Source organism: Ahaetulla prasina, chromosome 1 (genome assembly GCF_028640845.1).
Source record: "Ahaetulla prasina isolate Xishuangbanna chromosome 1, ASM2864084v1, whole genome shotgun sequence".
Classification (NCBI taxonomy): Eukaryota; Metazoa; Chordata; class Lepidosauria; order Squamata; family Colubridae; genus Ahaetulla; species Ahaetulla prasina.
Window position 1 is genome coordinate 366,251,615 of NC_080539.1, and position 14,891 is coordinate 366,266,505.

The following is a 14,891-nucleotide window of genomic DNA, read 5'->3' on the forward strand; positions in this document are numbered from 1 at the left end:
CTAGGTTGGCAGAAGTTGGGACAAGTAACAGGAGCTCACCCCGTTACACGGCAGCACTAGGGATTCGAACCGCCGAGCTGCCGACCTTTCGATCGACAAGCTCAATGTCCTAGCCCCTGATCCACCCACCCTAAATATGAGAATCTCCATACAGCCAAGGCAATTTTTATCGGAATATGAAAGGAAAACAGTGCAATGCTGTTATCGCCTGCATGCAGACCCACACTGGATTTTTATTTTTAAGAGGCATTAGGTGCAGATGCTGAGTTTTAAGCAAAGACACGATAGCAATCTTCAAATATCTGAAAGACTTTCATATGGAAAGCAGATTTGTCTTGTGTTGTTCAGTGGGGCAAGACTCGGGCTGGGCGAAGAAAATTGCGTGCTAAACGCCATTTTTGGTTAAACTTTAGAACTTAACTTCCTAATATGGCATTTGTAAAACCTGAGGGCCCAACCAGCCTCTGTGCCCCCCAGCCTGTTCCAATTGCCTCTGCATATTCATTTTTTTAATACCACAGAAGGGAAGTGTTATAAACGCATGAGGAATCATCATACTAAGGGTGTTTAATATAAGTTTTAATGAAATGTACATTTAAATGAAGTCAAAAGTAGCCAAATTCATGTGTAGGCTGACTTCTTTATTACTGTCACATTGATTATGTAATGAAGACTCCTTAGAAAATCAGGTCATTTGATTTTATTTTTTTTTAGCCTATTTTGTGTTTCTGGGGAATTTTTGGTTTTAAGATGAAAAGAAGACAGTAACATTCCTTGTTCCTATGCGCCCACAAAGACATGAAAGTGTGCCACGAAAAGCCTCCACTTCCCTCCATCCCACAGAGTGAAAACACAAGGACCTGAGGGAAACGGCCTGGGAAATAGGGATGTGGTAATGCAGGAAGAGATATGAAAGCTGCTGGATGTCGGGATAATAAGCTCCAGATCTGCAAGGATTTTTAAATGTTTGGTGATTGCGATAGCAAGATGACTGCTCCCTACCCTCGACTCCGGGGTGGGAGGGATTTGGTGGAAAATTCCAAGTTCTACAGCTGGAATGGAGAAAGCATGAGGTCAGCAGGCCAGGAATTAGGCAGGGAAAGACTTGAACTTTACTCAATTGTTCCAAGATTCCTAACTGATTCGTTACTGATTGTAAGTGGGTGAGTTGTTTGTAGTACCCTCCAGGGAGGAGGAGGAAGAGAGGGAAGATGAAGGAGGAGGAGGAGGAGGAGGAGATGGAAAATGAAAGAGGAAGAGGAGGAGAGGGAGAGGGAAGATAGAGGAGGAGGAGAGGGAAGATGAACGAGGAGGAGGAAGAGGAGAAGGAGGAGGAAGAGAAGGAGGAGGAAGAGAGGGAAGATAGAGGAGGAGAAAAGGGAAGATGAACGAGGAGGAGGAGGAAGAAGAGGAGGAGAGGGAAGATGAAGGAGGAGGACGATGACGGAATATGGAGAAGGAGGAGGAGGAGGAGGAGAGGGAAGATGAAGGAGGAGGGGGAGGAGGAGAGGGAAGATGAAGGAGGTGGAAGAGGAGGAGGAGAAGAGGGAAGATGGAGGAGAAGGGGGAGGAGGAGAGGGAAGATGAAGGAGGTGGAAGAGGAGGAGGAGGAGACGGAATATGGAGGAGGAGGTGAGGAAAGATGAAGGAGGAGGAGAAAGAGGAGGAGGAGGAAGAGGAGGAGGAGGAGAAGGAGAAGGAGAAGGAGAAAGCATTCTATCGATGTACAATATACCCTTGATGAACTACATTTAATTATTCTATGGAAGCTGTCTTTAAAAAAATATATCCAATTGTCAGTGTAGCATCGACCTTCTATTTTTCCAAATGTGTGATGAATTACATCATCCAGAACATCCCATCAATATGGCTTGGAAAGTTTGGGAGTTGTAGATCTGGACAAAGCTGAGTAAATCTGTTTCTCCTCTCCCACCCAACAGGTCAGCTTTTTTAGAGACACCCCACCCCCCGCAGCCTTCCAAGACCACCAATCAAAAGGTCTGCAGCACGAAACTGATCCAGGGTATGTAATTGGCAATGCGGGTGTAGATATCTGGAAAAATCCGATCGCCACATCTCTTTCCGTTGAAGGAGACAATGCCATGAACGTTTTTCCCGCACACTAAGGGGCCACCTGAATCACCCTACAAAAGAGGAAAGAGAGGGGTCAAGTATAGGGTCTCAGTAATGGGCCTTGGGCAGATGGGTTCAAGCAATATCGCCATTCCTGCCCCCCCTTGCAATAACATGGCGTTAAATATCAAATAATAATATTAATAAGGACAGAAATGTCAAATTCAGTCTACTGTGTAACCAACCATAATAATAGATTTGGTAATATCCAAGGACAGTAGAATCAAGCAAAAAGAATTTTAAAAAAAGATGGTAATCTTTTTTTAACATTCTTTTTGCTTGATTCTACTGTCCTTGGATATTACCAATGGATAATGGAGAGCAATGGATCAATGTGGGTAGATTAGTTCTTGCAAAGTTCTTCCTATATTCATTCATACATCCATCCATTCATCATATTTATACAAGTAGTTCTCGACTTACAAAAGTTCATTTAGAGACCGTTTGAAGTTACAATGGCTCGGGAAAAAGTGACAGGACTGTTTTTCACACTTATGACCGTTGCAACGTCCCCGTGGTCACATGATCTAAATTCAGCCACTTGGCAAGTGACTCCTATTTATGACGGTTGCAGTGTCCTGGGGTCATGTGATCCCCTTTTGCGACCTTCTGATAAGCAAAGTCAATGGGGAAGCCAGATTCACTGAACAACCATGTTACTCTAACTTAACTTCTGCAGTGATTCACTTAACAACCGTGGCAAGCAAGGCGTAAAATGGGGCAAAGCTCATTTTACAAATCTTTCGCTTATCAACAGAAATGTTGGGCTCAAGTGCGATCGTAAGTCGAGGAGGACCTGTATTATTAGAGATGGTTAATAAATGGTTAATAAATGGTTAATAAACTTGGAACTCCGTCGCCTTCGACAAGACCTAAGTTTAACTCATAGAATCATCTATTGTAATGTCCTTCCTGTTAAAGACTACTTCAGCTTTAACTGCAATAATACAAGAGCAACCAACAGATTTAAACTTAATGTTAACTGCTTTAATCTTGATTGCAGAAAATATGACTTCTGTAACAGAATCATAAGTGCTTGGAATACTTTACCTGACTCTGTGGTCTCTTCCCATAATCCTAAAAGCTTTAACCAAAAACTTTCCACTATTAACCTCACCCCATTCCTAAGAGGACCATAAGGGGCGTGCATAAGCGCACAAACGTGCCTACCGTTCCTGTCCTATTGTTTTTCTTTTCTTCTTCCTATATATATATAGATGCTTATACCTCCTAATATTTACTCATATATATGTTTATATACTATAAAATCCTTTTATATGATGTTGTGACAAAATAAATAAATAAATAAATAAATAAATAAAATAAAATTGAGTGAATTAATCAGTTTAAATCAGGGGTGTTAAACTCGATTTCATTGAGGGCCGCATCAGGGTTGTGTTTGACCTCGGGAGAGCTGGGGGGACGTGGACAGGGTGGCTGTGGCCATCTCGATGTCACTCATGGCGGGGACGTCTTTGGTGGCCCGAGCATTCTGCCAGCGAAAATGGGCTCCCGAGCTCCATTTCCGCCTGTAACAGCCTCCTGCAACCCTCTGCCAGCAAAAGCAGAGCTCGGGAGGGCCACACGCAGAGGCACTGTGGGCCAATCCTTCGCTGTTTCCAAGGTGGCCCCATGGGCCAGATCTAAGCACCCCGTGGGCTGGATGCAGCCCACGGGCCTTGAGTTTGACACCCCTGGTTTAAATCCATCAACTTTTGTCCGATTTTGTCAAGCACTGTCTCATCTTTACAATTTCACCCTTGCAGTGTTCGGTCTCTGACAAATCGTGGCATTAAAAAAAAAAAACTCCTTAGCATGCTGAGTTTCTATTTTGAGAAAGCCACCCCAGGCTCACCGAGCAGAAACCACGCAGGACGGGACTAGTGCTGGCTGCGCAGACCATGCTCTTGGTGACGTGTCCTTGCCACGATGCGTTGCAAACCTTCCTGTCTACGATGGTTGTGTTGGCTTCCATGAGTTCAGTGGGGATAGTCGCATAATTTGAGATGTCCCCCCAGCCGATAACATGGCACGTGAGCCCAGGGCAAAGATCGGTGTTGGCGTGAGGTAACTTGATCTTCCGGACATTCTTGTTGAAAATGGCGGATCTGTTCAACTGCAGACAGAGAGAAAAGAAGAGATGGGCTGCTACGTCCAGTGTTGCATTTTCAGCAATGATTCATCTGCAAAGCATGAGTCACAAAGAAGGTTGGGGGGGGTGTCAACCTGTTCTCCAAAGCAACTGAAGGCAGGACAAGAAGCAACGGGTGGAAACTAATCAAGGAGAGAAGCAACCTGGAACTAAAAAGTAATTTCCAAACAGTGAAAACAATTAATCAGTGGAACGACTTGCCTCCAGAAATTGTGGATGCTCCAATGCTGGAGGTTTTCAAGAAGAGGATGGAGAACCATTTGCCTAATACAGTATAGAGTTGAAATAATAATAATAAAAAATACTTGTAACTCAGGTTTTAGATTTTGGCACTGGTTTGCTCTCATTTATTTGCTAGAGAGGAATAGGACAAGAAAATCTTGTTGATGATGTTACCTAGTCTGGTAACGAAACATTCAGAAACTAAATTGAAACAAACAAACTATTGCCAAAATGGTATAGAGTTTCCTGCCTGAGAAGGGGATTGGGCTAGAAGACCTCCAAGGTCCCTTCCAACTCTGTTATTCTGTTATTCAGCCATGTGAACAGAAGGCACGTCAAAATATCAAGACGGGGACCACTGATGTGTGAATGAAGCCCAGCCTATTTTTACCTGTAGGTTAGGGGTGAAATGTAAAATTTGTTACTACCGGTTCTGTGGGCGTGGCTTGGGGGGAGGTTAATGTGACTGGGTGGGCACGGCCAACTTTTTTTTTTTAAAGCATTTTTTTCTACCACCTCTTCGGCCGAAGAGGTTGTAGAAAAAAATGCGTTTAAAGGGTTCTGATGATCCCAGCTGAGTTGCCTGATTGCCAGAACCTTTTAAAAGCATTTGAAAGCAAAATGCTTTTAAACGCCTCTGATGATCAGGCAACTCAGCTGGGATCGCCAGAACCTTTTGAAAGCATTTTTTTTTACAACCTCTTCGGCACCCTCTCTGTGGGCATGCGAGCCGTCAGCCCAGTTCAGTTCTGCCACGCATGCGTGTGCGCCTCGCGCCAGCCAGCTGGTCATCGGCTGTCTGCTGCGCATGCGTGGGGGCACCACGCACGCATGCGGGGGGGGTGCCACACACACATGTGTAGGGGCAGGGCACATGCACCGGGGCCACGCTTGCATTGCATTTTGGGGTTTTGGGTGCACACGTGCATTCTCATGCGTGCGTGCGCGCTTTGGGCACTCGGTCTGGAAAAGGTTAGCCATCCCTGCCCTAAACCATCGGAGCACAGTTTTCTGCATTATTCTTTAAAGATTCTTTTCACGCCAAGTTACATAAGTTTTATTTGCAGCATTTTATGGCCAGCGGTTTGTTCATGCAAAGTGATCCAAAAGGTTTGGGAGGTCCAGAGACAAATGTTGAGGAGGAACATTTCAGAAGCTGTTCAAAACAACTCGAATGGCGTGCCACGCCATCCAGATGTTGGCCATATGACTTGTCGTGATCTGAGAAGCCATTAGCCATTTCCCACCCAGCTGGAACTTAACTATATCATACATTTTGCCTCCAATCATTTCTTCCTTGCGGAAGTCAGGATCGCCACCTAGTGTTTAATACTTAGAACAATGGAAAACACACACACACACACACACACACACACACACACACACACACACAAACACACGGTATTGATTAATTATTTGGGGTCATGATCGTGTGTTAAGATTGGTGTTGTGTGAAGGTTTGGAAATTGACAGACAGAAAATATATCTTGCATTGATCAACAACTAGAATTTCAGTCCCCGGTTGTCTGAAATCTGAAGAATTTTTCCCCAATCAAGCTTAGAAAACAACAGAACATAGATAGATTAGTTGGCTGCTTTGGTACAAAGTAGCTTCTTAGATGCTTTTTAAAATTTGCCATTTATTCTGACTCCATTAAGTAACTGGAATCTTACTTTATTTTACAGCAGTGAATAGCAGTTCAGCAAATGAGAACTTTTTTTATTAGTGCAAATGGCCTTCAGCGTGATTCATTGTGTCTCAACCACTTAGTTAAACCTTTTTAAAAGCATCACTTTTGCAGACGAAAAGCAAGATTTTTAACTAATCTGGATGAATAGGTTGTGCAAAACCCTTCCTAAATTTAAAACAGGAGGCAAAGAAAGGAAAGGGAGGGAAAGGAAGGGAAGGGAAGGGAAGGAAAGGAAAGGAAGGGAAGGGAAGGGAAGGGAAGGGAAGGGAAGGAAAGGAAAGGAAGGGAAGGGAAGGGAAGGGAAGGGAAGGGAAGGGAAGGGAAGGGGAAAGAAAGGAGGCAGGAAGGAAACAAGCAAACAAGCAATAGCAATAGCAATAGCAATAGCAATAGCAATAGCGCTTAGACTTATATACTTTACAGTGCTTTACAAGCCTCTCTAAGCAATTTTACAGAGTCAGCATAATTGCTCCCAACAATCTGGGTCCTCATTTTACTGACCTCGGAAGGATGGAAGGCTGAGTCAACCTTGAGCCAGGCAGCACTGAACTGCTGGCAGAATTAGCTTGCAATACTGCATTCTAATCCCTGCACCACCAAAGCTCTTCCTTCCACGAAGGAAGAAAGGAAGGGAGGGAGGGAGGGAAGCCTGGCTTTAGGATCTTGCACAAAAGATTAATATCCTTTAATTGAGACCTCTATCAGAAAACAGGTTCCTTTGCAACATGAGGTGGCAAAATAACATAATGCTATTCTTCTTCCCCCATTGTCTACACAGACGGATGCCTGCTTCTCTCCCCACACTCACTTTGAGTAAACGGATGTCATTTTTCACTGTCCCAGCACTGAACAGCGGGTGAGCAATGGAGTTCTGGATTCCAAAGATTTGCTGGGAGGCCTCCTGAGTCTTGAGCGAATGGGCACCAAGGATGACACGGAACTGTGCGGACCGCCTGCCAGGACAAATTGGGAAAAGTTAGAAGTGGCAATATCGATCCCTACTGCATAAGGTAATTTCCACAAGAAAAAGAAACACAAGCTTAGTTTTCGGGAAATAAGGCAATACAGGTAGTCCTCGATTTACGACCACAACTGAGCCCAAGATTTCTGTTATTAGGTGAGACATTTGTTAAGTGAGCTTTGCCCCACTTTATGACCTTTCTTGCCACTGTTGTCAACTGCAATAACTTGAATAGAATAGAATAGAATAGAGTAGAGTAGGGTAGAGTAGGGTAGGGTAGGGTAGGGTAGGGTAGGGTAGGGTAGGGTAGAGTAGAGTATAGAGTAGAGTAGAGTAGAGTAGAATAGAATAGGGTAGGGTAGGGTAGGGTAGGGTAGAATAGAATAGGGTAGGGTAGGGTAGGGTAGGGTAGGGTAGGGTAGGGTAGAGTAGGGTAGAGTAGAGTAGGGTAGGGTAGGGTAGGGTAGAATAGAATAGAATAGAATAGAATAGAATAGAATAGAATAGAATAGAATAGAATAGAATAGAATAGAATAGAATAGAGTAGGGTAAGGTAGGGTAGGGTAGGGTAGGGTAGGGTAGAGTAGAATAGAATAGAATACAGTAGGGTAGGGTAGGGTAGAGTAGAATAGAATAGAATAGAATAGGGTAGGGTAGGGTAGGGTAGGGTAGGGTAGGGTAGAATAGAATAGAATAGAATACAGTAGGGTAGGGTAGGGTAGAGTAGAATAGAATAGAATAGAATAGGGTAGGGTAGGGTAGGGTAGGGTAGGGTAGAGTAGAATAGAATAGAATAGAATAGAATAGAATAGAATAGAATAGAATAGAATAGAATAGAATAGAATAGAATAACAGAGTTGAAAGGGACCTTGGAGGTCTTCTAATCCAACCCCCTGCTTAGTGAAGAAACCCTATACCATTTCAGACAAATGGGTGTCCAAGTGTTGCGGTCCACCAGCTGCTAGCAGAGCTGGCGACAAACTCGGACAATGAGGAAGTTGGGGAGGAACTTGGGCCAGTTCTGGAGTCTGGGGAAGGCTCTGATGGCGTCGGATGCAGAGATAGAGCCAGAGCCATCCGATATTTCCTAGCCACCCAAGAAGCAGCTGCCTTTGGAGGCTGAGATGAGTGAGGAGGAAGAACAACTGGGGCCTGTTCCAGATGCACGTATGTGCAGAGCAGTTAGAAGAGGTGAGCGATGGAGGACAAGGAGTCGACTCGGGAAGCAAAGCGCACATGGACACTGAATGGCCCCTCCCTGGCTGGGGAATAAATAGAAGGAAAGGGAAGTGGTGGTCGTTGGAGACAACAGTTTGTATTTCTGAAGATTTTGCTCAGTTGTGTTTTGTGCCACAAAGACTGCTTGCCAGAACTTAATTTGCAGCCTTTTGGCTGGGAGCTCATGGCCTTGCAATTATCGCAAGGAACTGATAAGGTCTGTTACTGCACTTAACTCCTTGAAGGATTATTGCCTGGACTTTTTTGGTGGGTGAATGCAATTAATACACAGGAGGGGGTTTTCGTGACAAGGAGTCTGTTTCTTGCTTCTGCTAAGGCTGGGTCAGAACACCAATCTCTTCTTAAAAACTTCCAGTGTTGGAGCTTTTACAACCTTTGGAGGCAAGTTGTTCCACTGATTAATTGTTCTAATTGTCAGGAAATTTCTCCTTAGTTCTAAGTTGCTTCTCTCCTTGATTAGTTTCCACCCATTGATTCTTGTCCTGCCCTCAGGTGCTTTAGAGAATAGCTTGACTCCCTCTTCTTTGTGGCAGCCCCTGAGATATTGGAACACAGCTATCATGTCACCCCAAGTCCTCCTTTTCATTAAACTAGACATACCCAGTTCCTGCAAATGTTCTTTATATGTTTTGGTCTCCAGTCCCCTAATCATCTTTGTTGCTCTTCTCTGCACTCTTTCTAGAGTCTCCACATCTTTTTTACATCATGGCGACCAAAACTGGATGCAGTATTCCAAGTGTGGCCTTACCGAGGCATTATAAAGTGGTATTAACACTTCACAGGATCTTGATTCTATCCCTCTGTTTCATGTTAAGTGAATTGACTTTATTTGTGAGAAGTCACAAAAGGGGATCGCATGACCTTGGAAGACAGCAACAGTGATCAATATGAACCAGCTGCCAAGTGTCTGATCAAAATTCTCATTTATAATGAGTTTGCAAGTTACTAAAATTAAAGATTGTTAAAGAAAGAACTAGAACTAAGGAGAAACTTCCTGACAGTGAGAACAACTAATCAGAGGAACAGCTTGCCTTTAGAAGTTGTGGGTGCTCCACCACTGGAGGTTTTCAAGAAGAGATTGGACAGCCATTTGCCAGCAGGGAGGGGCGGGGGGGTCACGTGCACGTGCCCATAATTCTATGCGCCCCGCCCCCACGCATACACATGACCTCTCCCCACTCCCCCACCTGCTCCTGGCACGCAATGGCCCGGTAGGCCTGTTTTTCTTTCTCACCTGGCTCCAGACCTCTCTCACCCTCTGGGTGTGTGTGTAGAAGGCCGTTTTTGCCCTCCCCAGACTCATAGAGAGGCTCTGGAGCCAGGCGAGAGAGAAAAATGGGCCTTTCCCACCATCCCAAAGGCCCTCTGGAGGCAGGAAACAGCCTGTTTCTCTACTTCTGGTGAGCCCAGAAGGCCTGAAAATGTGCGCGGCCAGAGCTGAGCTCGCATGCCCACTGATATGGCTACGTGTGCCATAGGTTGGCTGTCACGGGTATAGGGTCTCCATCTTGAACAGAGGGTTAGTCTAGAAGACCTCCAAGGTCCCTTCCAACCCTATTATTCTATGTTCTAAGTCTATGTATGGTAAAAGAAAATCTTTGTCCTTGGCCAGCTTGAACCACTTCTCTTATCAGGCTGTATACATGGCTTTCTTTGATTCCTTCAAGAACAAAGAAAGAAACTCCTAGCTACTGAAAACATTTATCAAAGAAGCAACCCCTTTGCTGCTGCTATCAGATCCTCAGTCATTTTATTAAGTTAGGCAAACGTTTAGGCAAACCCATCCCATGAGCAACATTGTACAAATGCAGAGAAGGATTTACCAGTGTTTCTCAACTTGAGACGTCTAGACTTCAATTCCCAGAATTCCTCAGCCATTATTTATTTATTATTTATTTATTTGTTTAGATTTTTATACCGCCCTTCTCCCGAAGGACTCAGGGCGGTGTACAGCCAAATTATAAAAACAACACAATGTACAATTAAAACAAAAACTTAAAACAAGCATAATCCATAAATGGCCGAAATTTAAAACGATCAAATTTAAAACCCTTAAAATTCATAAATAATAACCCCAATTAAAATTATTTAGGATTAAAAATTTAAGCCAGTCCCGCTTGAATAAACAAATGCGTTTTCAGCTCACGGCGAAAGGTCCGAAGGTCGGGTAATTGGCGCAAACCAGGGGGAAGTTCGTTCCAAAGGGTAGGAGCTCCTACAGACAAAGCCCTTCCCCTGGGGGCCGCCAGCCGACATTGCTTGGCGGACGGCACCCTGAGAAGACCCTCTCTGTGTGAGCGTACAGGTCGGTGGGAGGCATGAGGTAACAGCAGGCGGTCCCGTAAGTACCCGGGCCCTAAGCCATGGAGCGCTTTAAAGGTGGTAACCAAAACCTTAAAGCGCACCCGAAAGACCACAGGAAGCCAGTGCAGACTGCGCAGGAGCGGTGTTACGTGGGAGCAGCGTGAGGCTCCCTCAATCACCCGCGCAGCTGCATTCTGAACTAACTGAAGCCTCTAGATACTCTCAAGGTATCTGGTACAAATTGAAACTAATCCAGCTGACTTTGCCTGCAGGCTTCCTGCAGAACAATGCCCTTGAGAGGGAATAAGTTGATCTGTTTGTCATCTGGTTGCAACACGTCACACTGGCTGTTACTTATCAATAGAAGACAATATTTGTAGCTCAGGGTTGAGCCTGCAGATCAGCATCCGTGATGACGTTTGGGTGGGTGGGTGGAGCCTCTTGCTGCTGCTGCTGCTACCAGTTCGCCCAAACCGGTGCAAACCGGTAGAAACCCACCACTGCTGCAGATGTTTCATGACCCAACTAGGTAACATCATCAGTGCTAGAGTGAGGAGTGGGGTAAGTTCTTACTCACTTGGGAATCTGACAATGAGCTGCTGTCATCACCCATCTCTGTCTCACCAAGAACCCACCGCAGATGTGCCTGTTCTCATGTTGGATGGAGGCCATAAAGGGCCGGGAATGGGGTCTCACTTCCTTGCCTCCAATGACCCACGTTCTCCGGATCCCGGCAGCAAAACAAAGACCTACACAAAGAAGCACAATGGTTGACTAAGCTACTTAGTCCCCAAATAAAGGGATTAAAGAATTGTAAAAAGAAAAAAAAATACGTCCTGTCTAGACCCATGGTGGCACAGTGGTTAGAATGCAGTATTGTAGGCTAATTCTGCTGACTGCCGACTGCCAGCAGTTTGGCAGTTTGTTTCTCACTGGCTCAAGGTTTCTATCCTTCTTTAGGTCAGTAAAATGAGGACCCAGATTGTTGGGGGCCATATGCTGACTCTGTAAACTACTTAGAGAGGGCTGTAAAGCACTGTGAAGCGGTATATAAGTCTAAGTGCCACTGCCATTGCCAACCTGCCTTCCATTGAGGACCTGTATACTGCACGAATCAAAAAGAGGGCTGTGAAAATATTTACAGACCTCTCACATCTTGGACATAAACTGTTTCAACTCCTACCCTCAAAAAGACACTATAGAGCACTGCATACCAGAACAACTAGACACAAGGACATTTTTTTCCCGAACGCCATCGCTCTGCTAAACAAATAATTCCCTCAACACTGTTAAACTATTTATTAAAACTGCACTACTATTAATCTTCTCATTGTTCCCATCACCCATCTCCTCCCACTTATGACTGTAACTTTGTTGCTTGTAGCCTTACAATTTATACTGACATTGATTGTTTCCTGATTGCTTATTTGTAGCCTATGACTATCATTAAGTGTTATAAGTGTTGTACCTTGATGAAGGTATCTTTTCTTTTGTGTACACTGAGAGCATAAGCACCAAGACAAATTCCTTGTGTGTCCAATCACACTTGGCCAATAAAAAATTCTATCTATCTATCTATATGTAGTCTACATTGCTATGACCTGAATGTACCAAGATTAGAAATACTGCTTCATTATACAAAGATTATTTCTGTGTCCTGTCTGAGTGGCACGGTGGCCTAGAGGTGAAGATGCTCACTTCCCACAAGGAATGTTGAGAGGTCAATCCTAGGCAGCGACAGATGTTTCTCCACCAGGGCCCAAAGTGAAAATATCTGCTGCAAACTTGACGTAGGCGCCAGGAAGGGCATCCAGCCAGTAAATGCTCAGCTCCATTCAATGGATCCGAACCCAACCCGAATAAAGGGATTAAAGGGTTGTAAAAAGTGGGAAAAAATGTCTTGTCTAGGATTGATGGCTTTTTTCCTCAGTGATTGCACACGCTTTGCGTGTGTGTGTTTGTGTGTCCATCTGTCTGTATGTGAAAAGCCGGGATGGTAGCCATGACTGCACAGTCAAAGCCTTCCAGTTTTTCAAGAAAAATCTTCTTGATTTTTCACACACATACACCCACCCACACCCACATCCTGAATACCCCTAGCATAAACATTCAAAGCTAGCAGAAATTCAACAGCTATCCAGATGTGTCTGCAGAGTACAGCAAAAAAGTCAAGATGGTGGCTGCATCTCCCATAAAAACCAGGCGGAGCTTCCATTGTACCATTGTAGGTGCCATCTTGATTTTTTTAGGCCATTCCTTACCAGCAGCCTCCAAATATCTCTTCGCTTTGTCAGGAAAACTGCAATAACTGTACATTAAAAAACAAAAAATTGCCCCAGGTTTCCTATTTCAATCATCTAATTGACTTTGATTGTGCTAATTGATCTAATTGATAAGGATTATTGATCTAGCAAATCACTGCAGTTGTTAAATGAATTGTGCGGTCGTTAAGCCAATCTGGCTCCCCTTATTGACTTTGCTCGTCAGAAGCCATCTGGAAAGGTCACAAATGGTGATCACATGACCCCAGGATAGTGCAACGGTCATAAATATATGCCAGTTGCCAAACGCCTGGATTTTGATACGATTGTATGACTTAAAACTGGTGAGAAGTCACTTTTTTCAATGCCTTTGTAATTTTAAACGGTCACTAAACGAATTGTTGTAAGTTGAGGACTACCTGTACAAAATGCTCCAGATAAACCCTCAATATTTTGGCCTAGAACAGAATGGAACTCTCCTTACAATCAAAATGTTCACAATTACATTTGGGCAATCTAAAATTAGTTTTTTAAGCAATTGCATCAGGTTGCTTCCTCACAGTCAAATTTGTGATTTGTGGTGAAACCTAAATTGCTTTTTTAATGTATTACTAAAACTGAATCTTCTATGTCAGCGTGTCTCAACTAGACCAGTTTAAGATAACGTGGATTTCAACTTACAAAAATTCTCAGCCAATCCTACTAAAGAACTTATCAGGTTCTTTGTTAACATTTCATTTTTTAAAAAAATAAAATGTTAGCAATAATACTCCGATAACATAAAACAGTTTGGTTAAGGCCCCAGGCCAGAAGGTGAGAGACCTTGAGTTCAAGTCCTGCTTTAGTCATGAAAGCTAGCTGAGTGACTTTGGGCTACGTCCTTCTCTCTCAGCCCAAACCTACCTCACAGGGTAGTTGTTGTGAGGAAAGGAGGAGGAGGAGGAGGAAGGTATATCGGATATGTTCATTACCTGGAGATATTTGTTATAAGAATAAAGACGGGATACAAATAAAATAAAATAAATGATATTCTGAATCTAATAAAAAGAAATGTTAGCTTTACCTGCCTGGAGGAGGACCCAAAGTACCACCTGTGTTCTCAGGAGCTGTAAACCTGCTCTACCCATCTTTTGAGATCCGGAGACAAAAAAAATCTGAAAACCTCTTCAGCTTTAAAGAAGTGACCCGTTGCCCTATGAAGAAATGAAATAAAGGAAGCCGCCTTCAATTTTTGGAACACCCTTATAGCAGCAAATCCTTGGAGGGGGGCTTGAGCGTGTCATGCGATGGGTGGTTGGTAACCTGCCTGGGTCTGTTTCAACTGCCCAAGAAGAGTTACTCAAGCAGTTAGCCGGTGTGGTTTCTTTGGGTAACCCCTTCCCTAAAAGGCTTGGGGTAAAGAGGAAGAAGCAACTACCCCCATGCTGGGTTTACAATTTTGATCAAGGAAGGATCGGGGTAGATAAGCCACCTTCTACTTCTGCATCCCTGACGCAAGACCTTTTGATCTGGACAGCCGTGGCACGTAGGAATTTCGCCAACTGGTCTTACGATATTGGAAAGACCCACCAGGCGCTTAAGACTTGCTCAAAACAGGACGAGTCATTTCGACTGCATTGGAAGGACATCTGAGATGCTGTCCAAACTTGCCCGAGCATCCCATTGACCAAGATTTGTCACGTGAGAAACTAAGGCAGGTCTAGTTCTTTCAGTATTGGATGGATATTGCATCCTGTTTTGGTTGCCACGATATATAAAAAAAAAAATACAGAGACCCTAGAAAGAGCGCAGAGAAGAACAATAAAGATGACATGACAAGACTGGAGGCTAAAACATATGAAGAACGGTTGCAGGAACTCGGTATGTCTACTTTAATGAAAAGGAGGACTAGGGGGTGACATGATAGCTGTGTTCCAATATTTGAGGGG

At 44.1% G+C, this 14,891-nt stretch overlaps 1 protein-coding gene across 1 annotated transcript; it reads right to left on the bottom strand.

The window, feature by feature from the left end:
* Positions 1-1,577: 1,577 nt before the first annotated feature.
* Positions 1,578-14,146, bottom strand: LOC131188310 (serine protease 57-like). The gene is made up of 5 exons (XM_058163506.1): positions 14,027-14,146; positions 11,280-11,451; positions 7,007-7,151; positions 3,989-4,249; positions 1,578-2,144 (listed from the first exon to the last, which is right to left on the bottom strand). Exons 1-5 carry the CDS (start codon positions 14,088-14,090, stop codon positions 1,992-1,994), a joined length of 795 nt encoding a protein of 264 aa, XP_058019489.1. The 5' UTR covers positions 14,091-14,146; the 3' UTR covers positions 1,578-1,991.
* Positions 14,147-14,891: the final 745 nt, after the last annotated feature.

What these genes read in the sequence shown, in the direction of transcription:
- LOC131188310 (XM_058163506.1), bottom strand. Translation starts at nt 14,090, where the DNA reads ATGGGTAGAGCAGGTTTACAGCTCCTGAGAACACAGGTGGTACTTTGG. An exon ending in GCTCATTGTCAGATTCCCAA is followed by an intron (nt 7,152 to 11,279) that starts GTGAGTAAGAAC and finishes TTGTCCTGGCAG; the next exon opens with GCGGTCCGCACAGTTCCGTG. An exon ending in ATGACATCCGTTTACTCAAA is followed by an intron (nt 4,250 to 7,006) that starts GTGAGTGTGGGG and finishes CTCTGTCTGCAG; the next exon opens with TTGAACAGATCCGCCATTTT.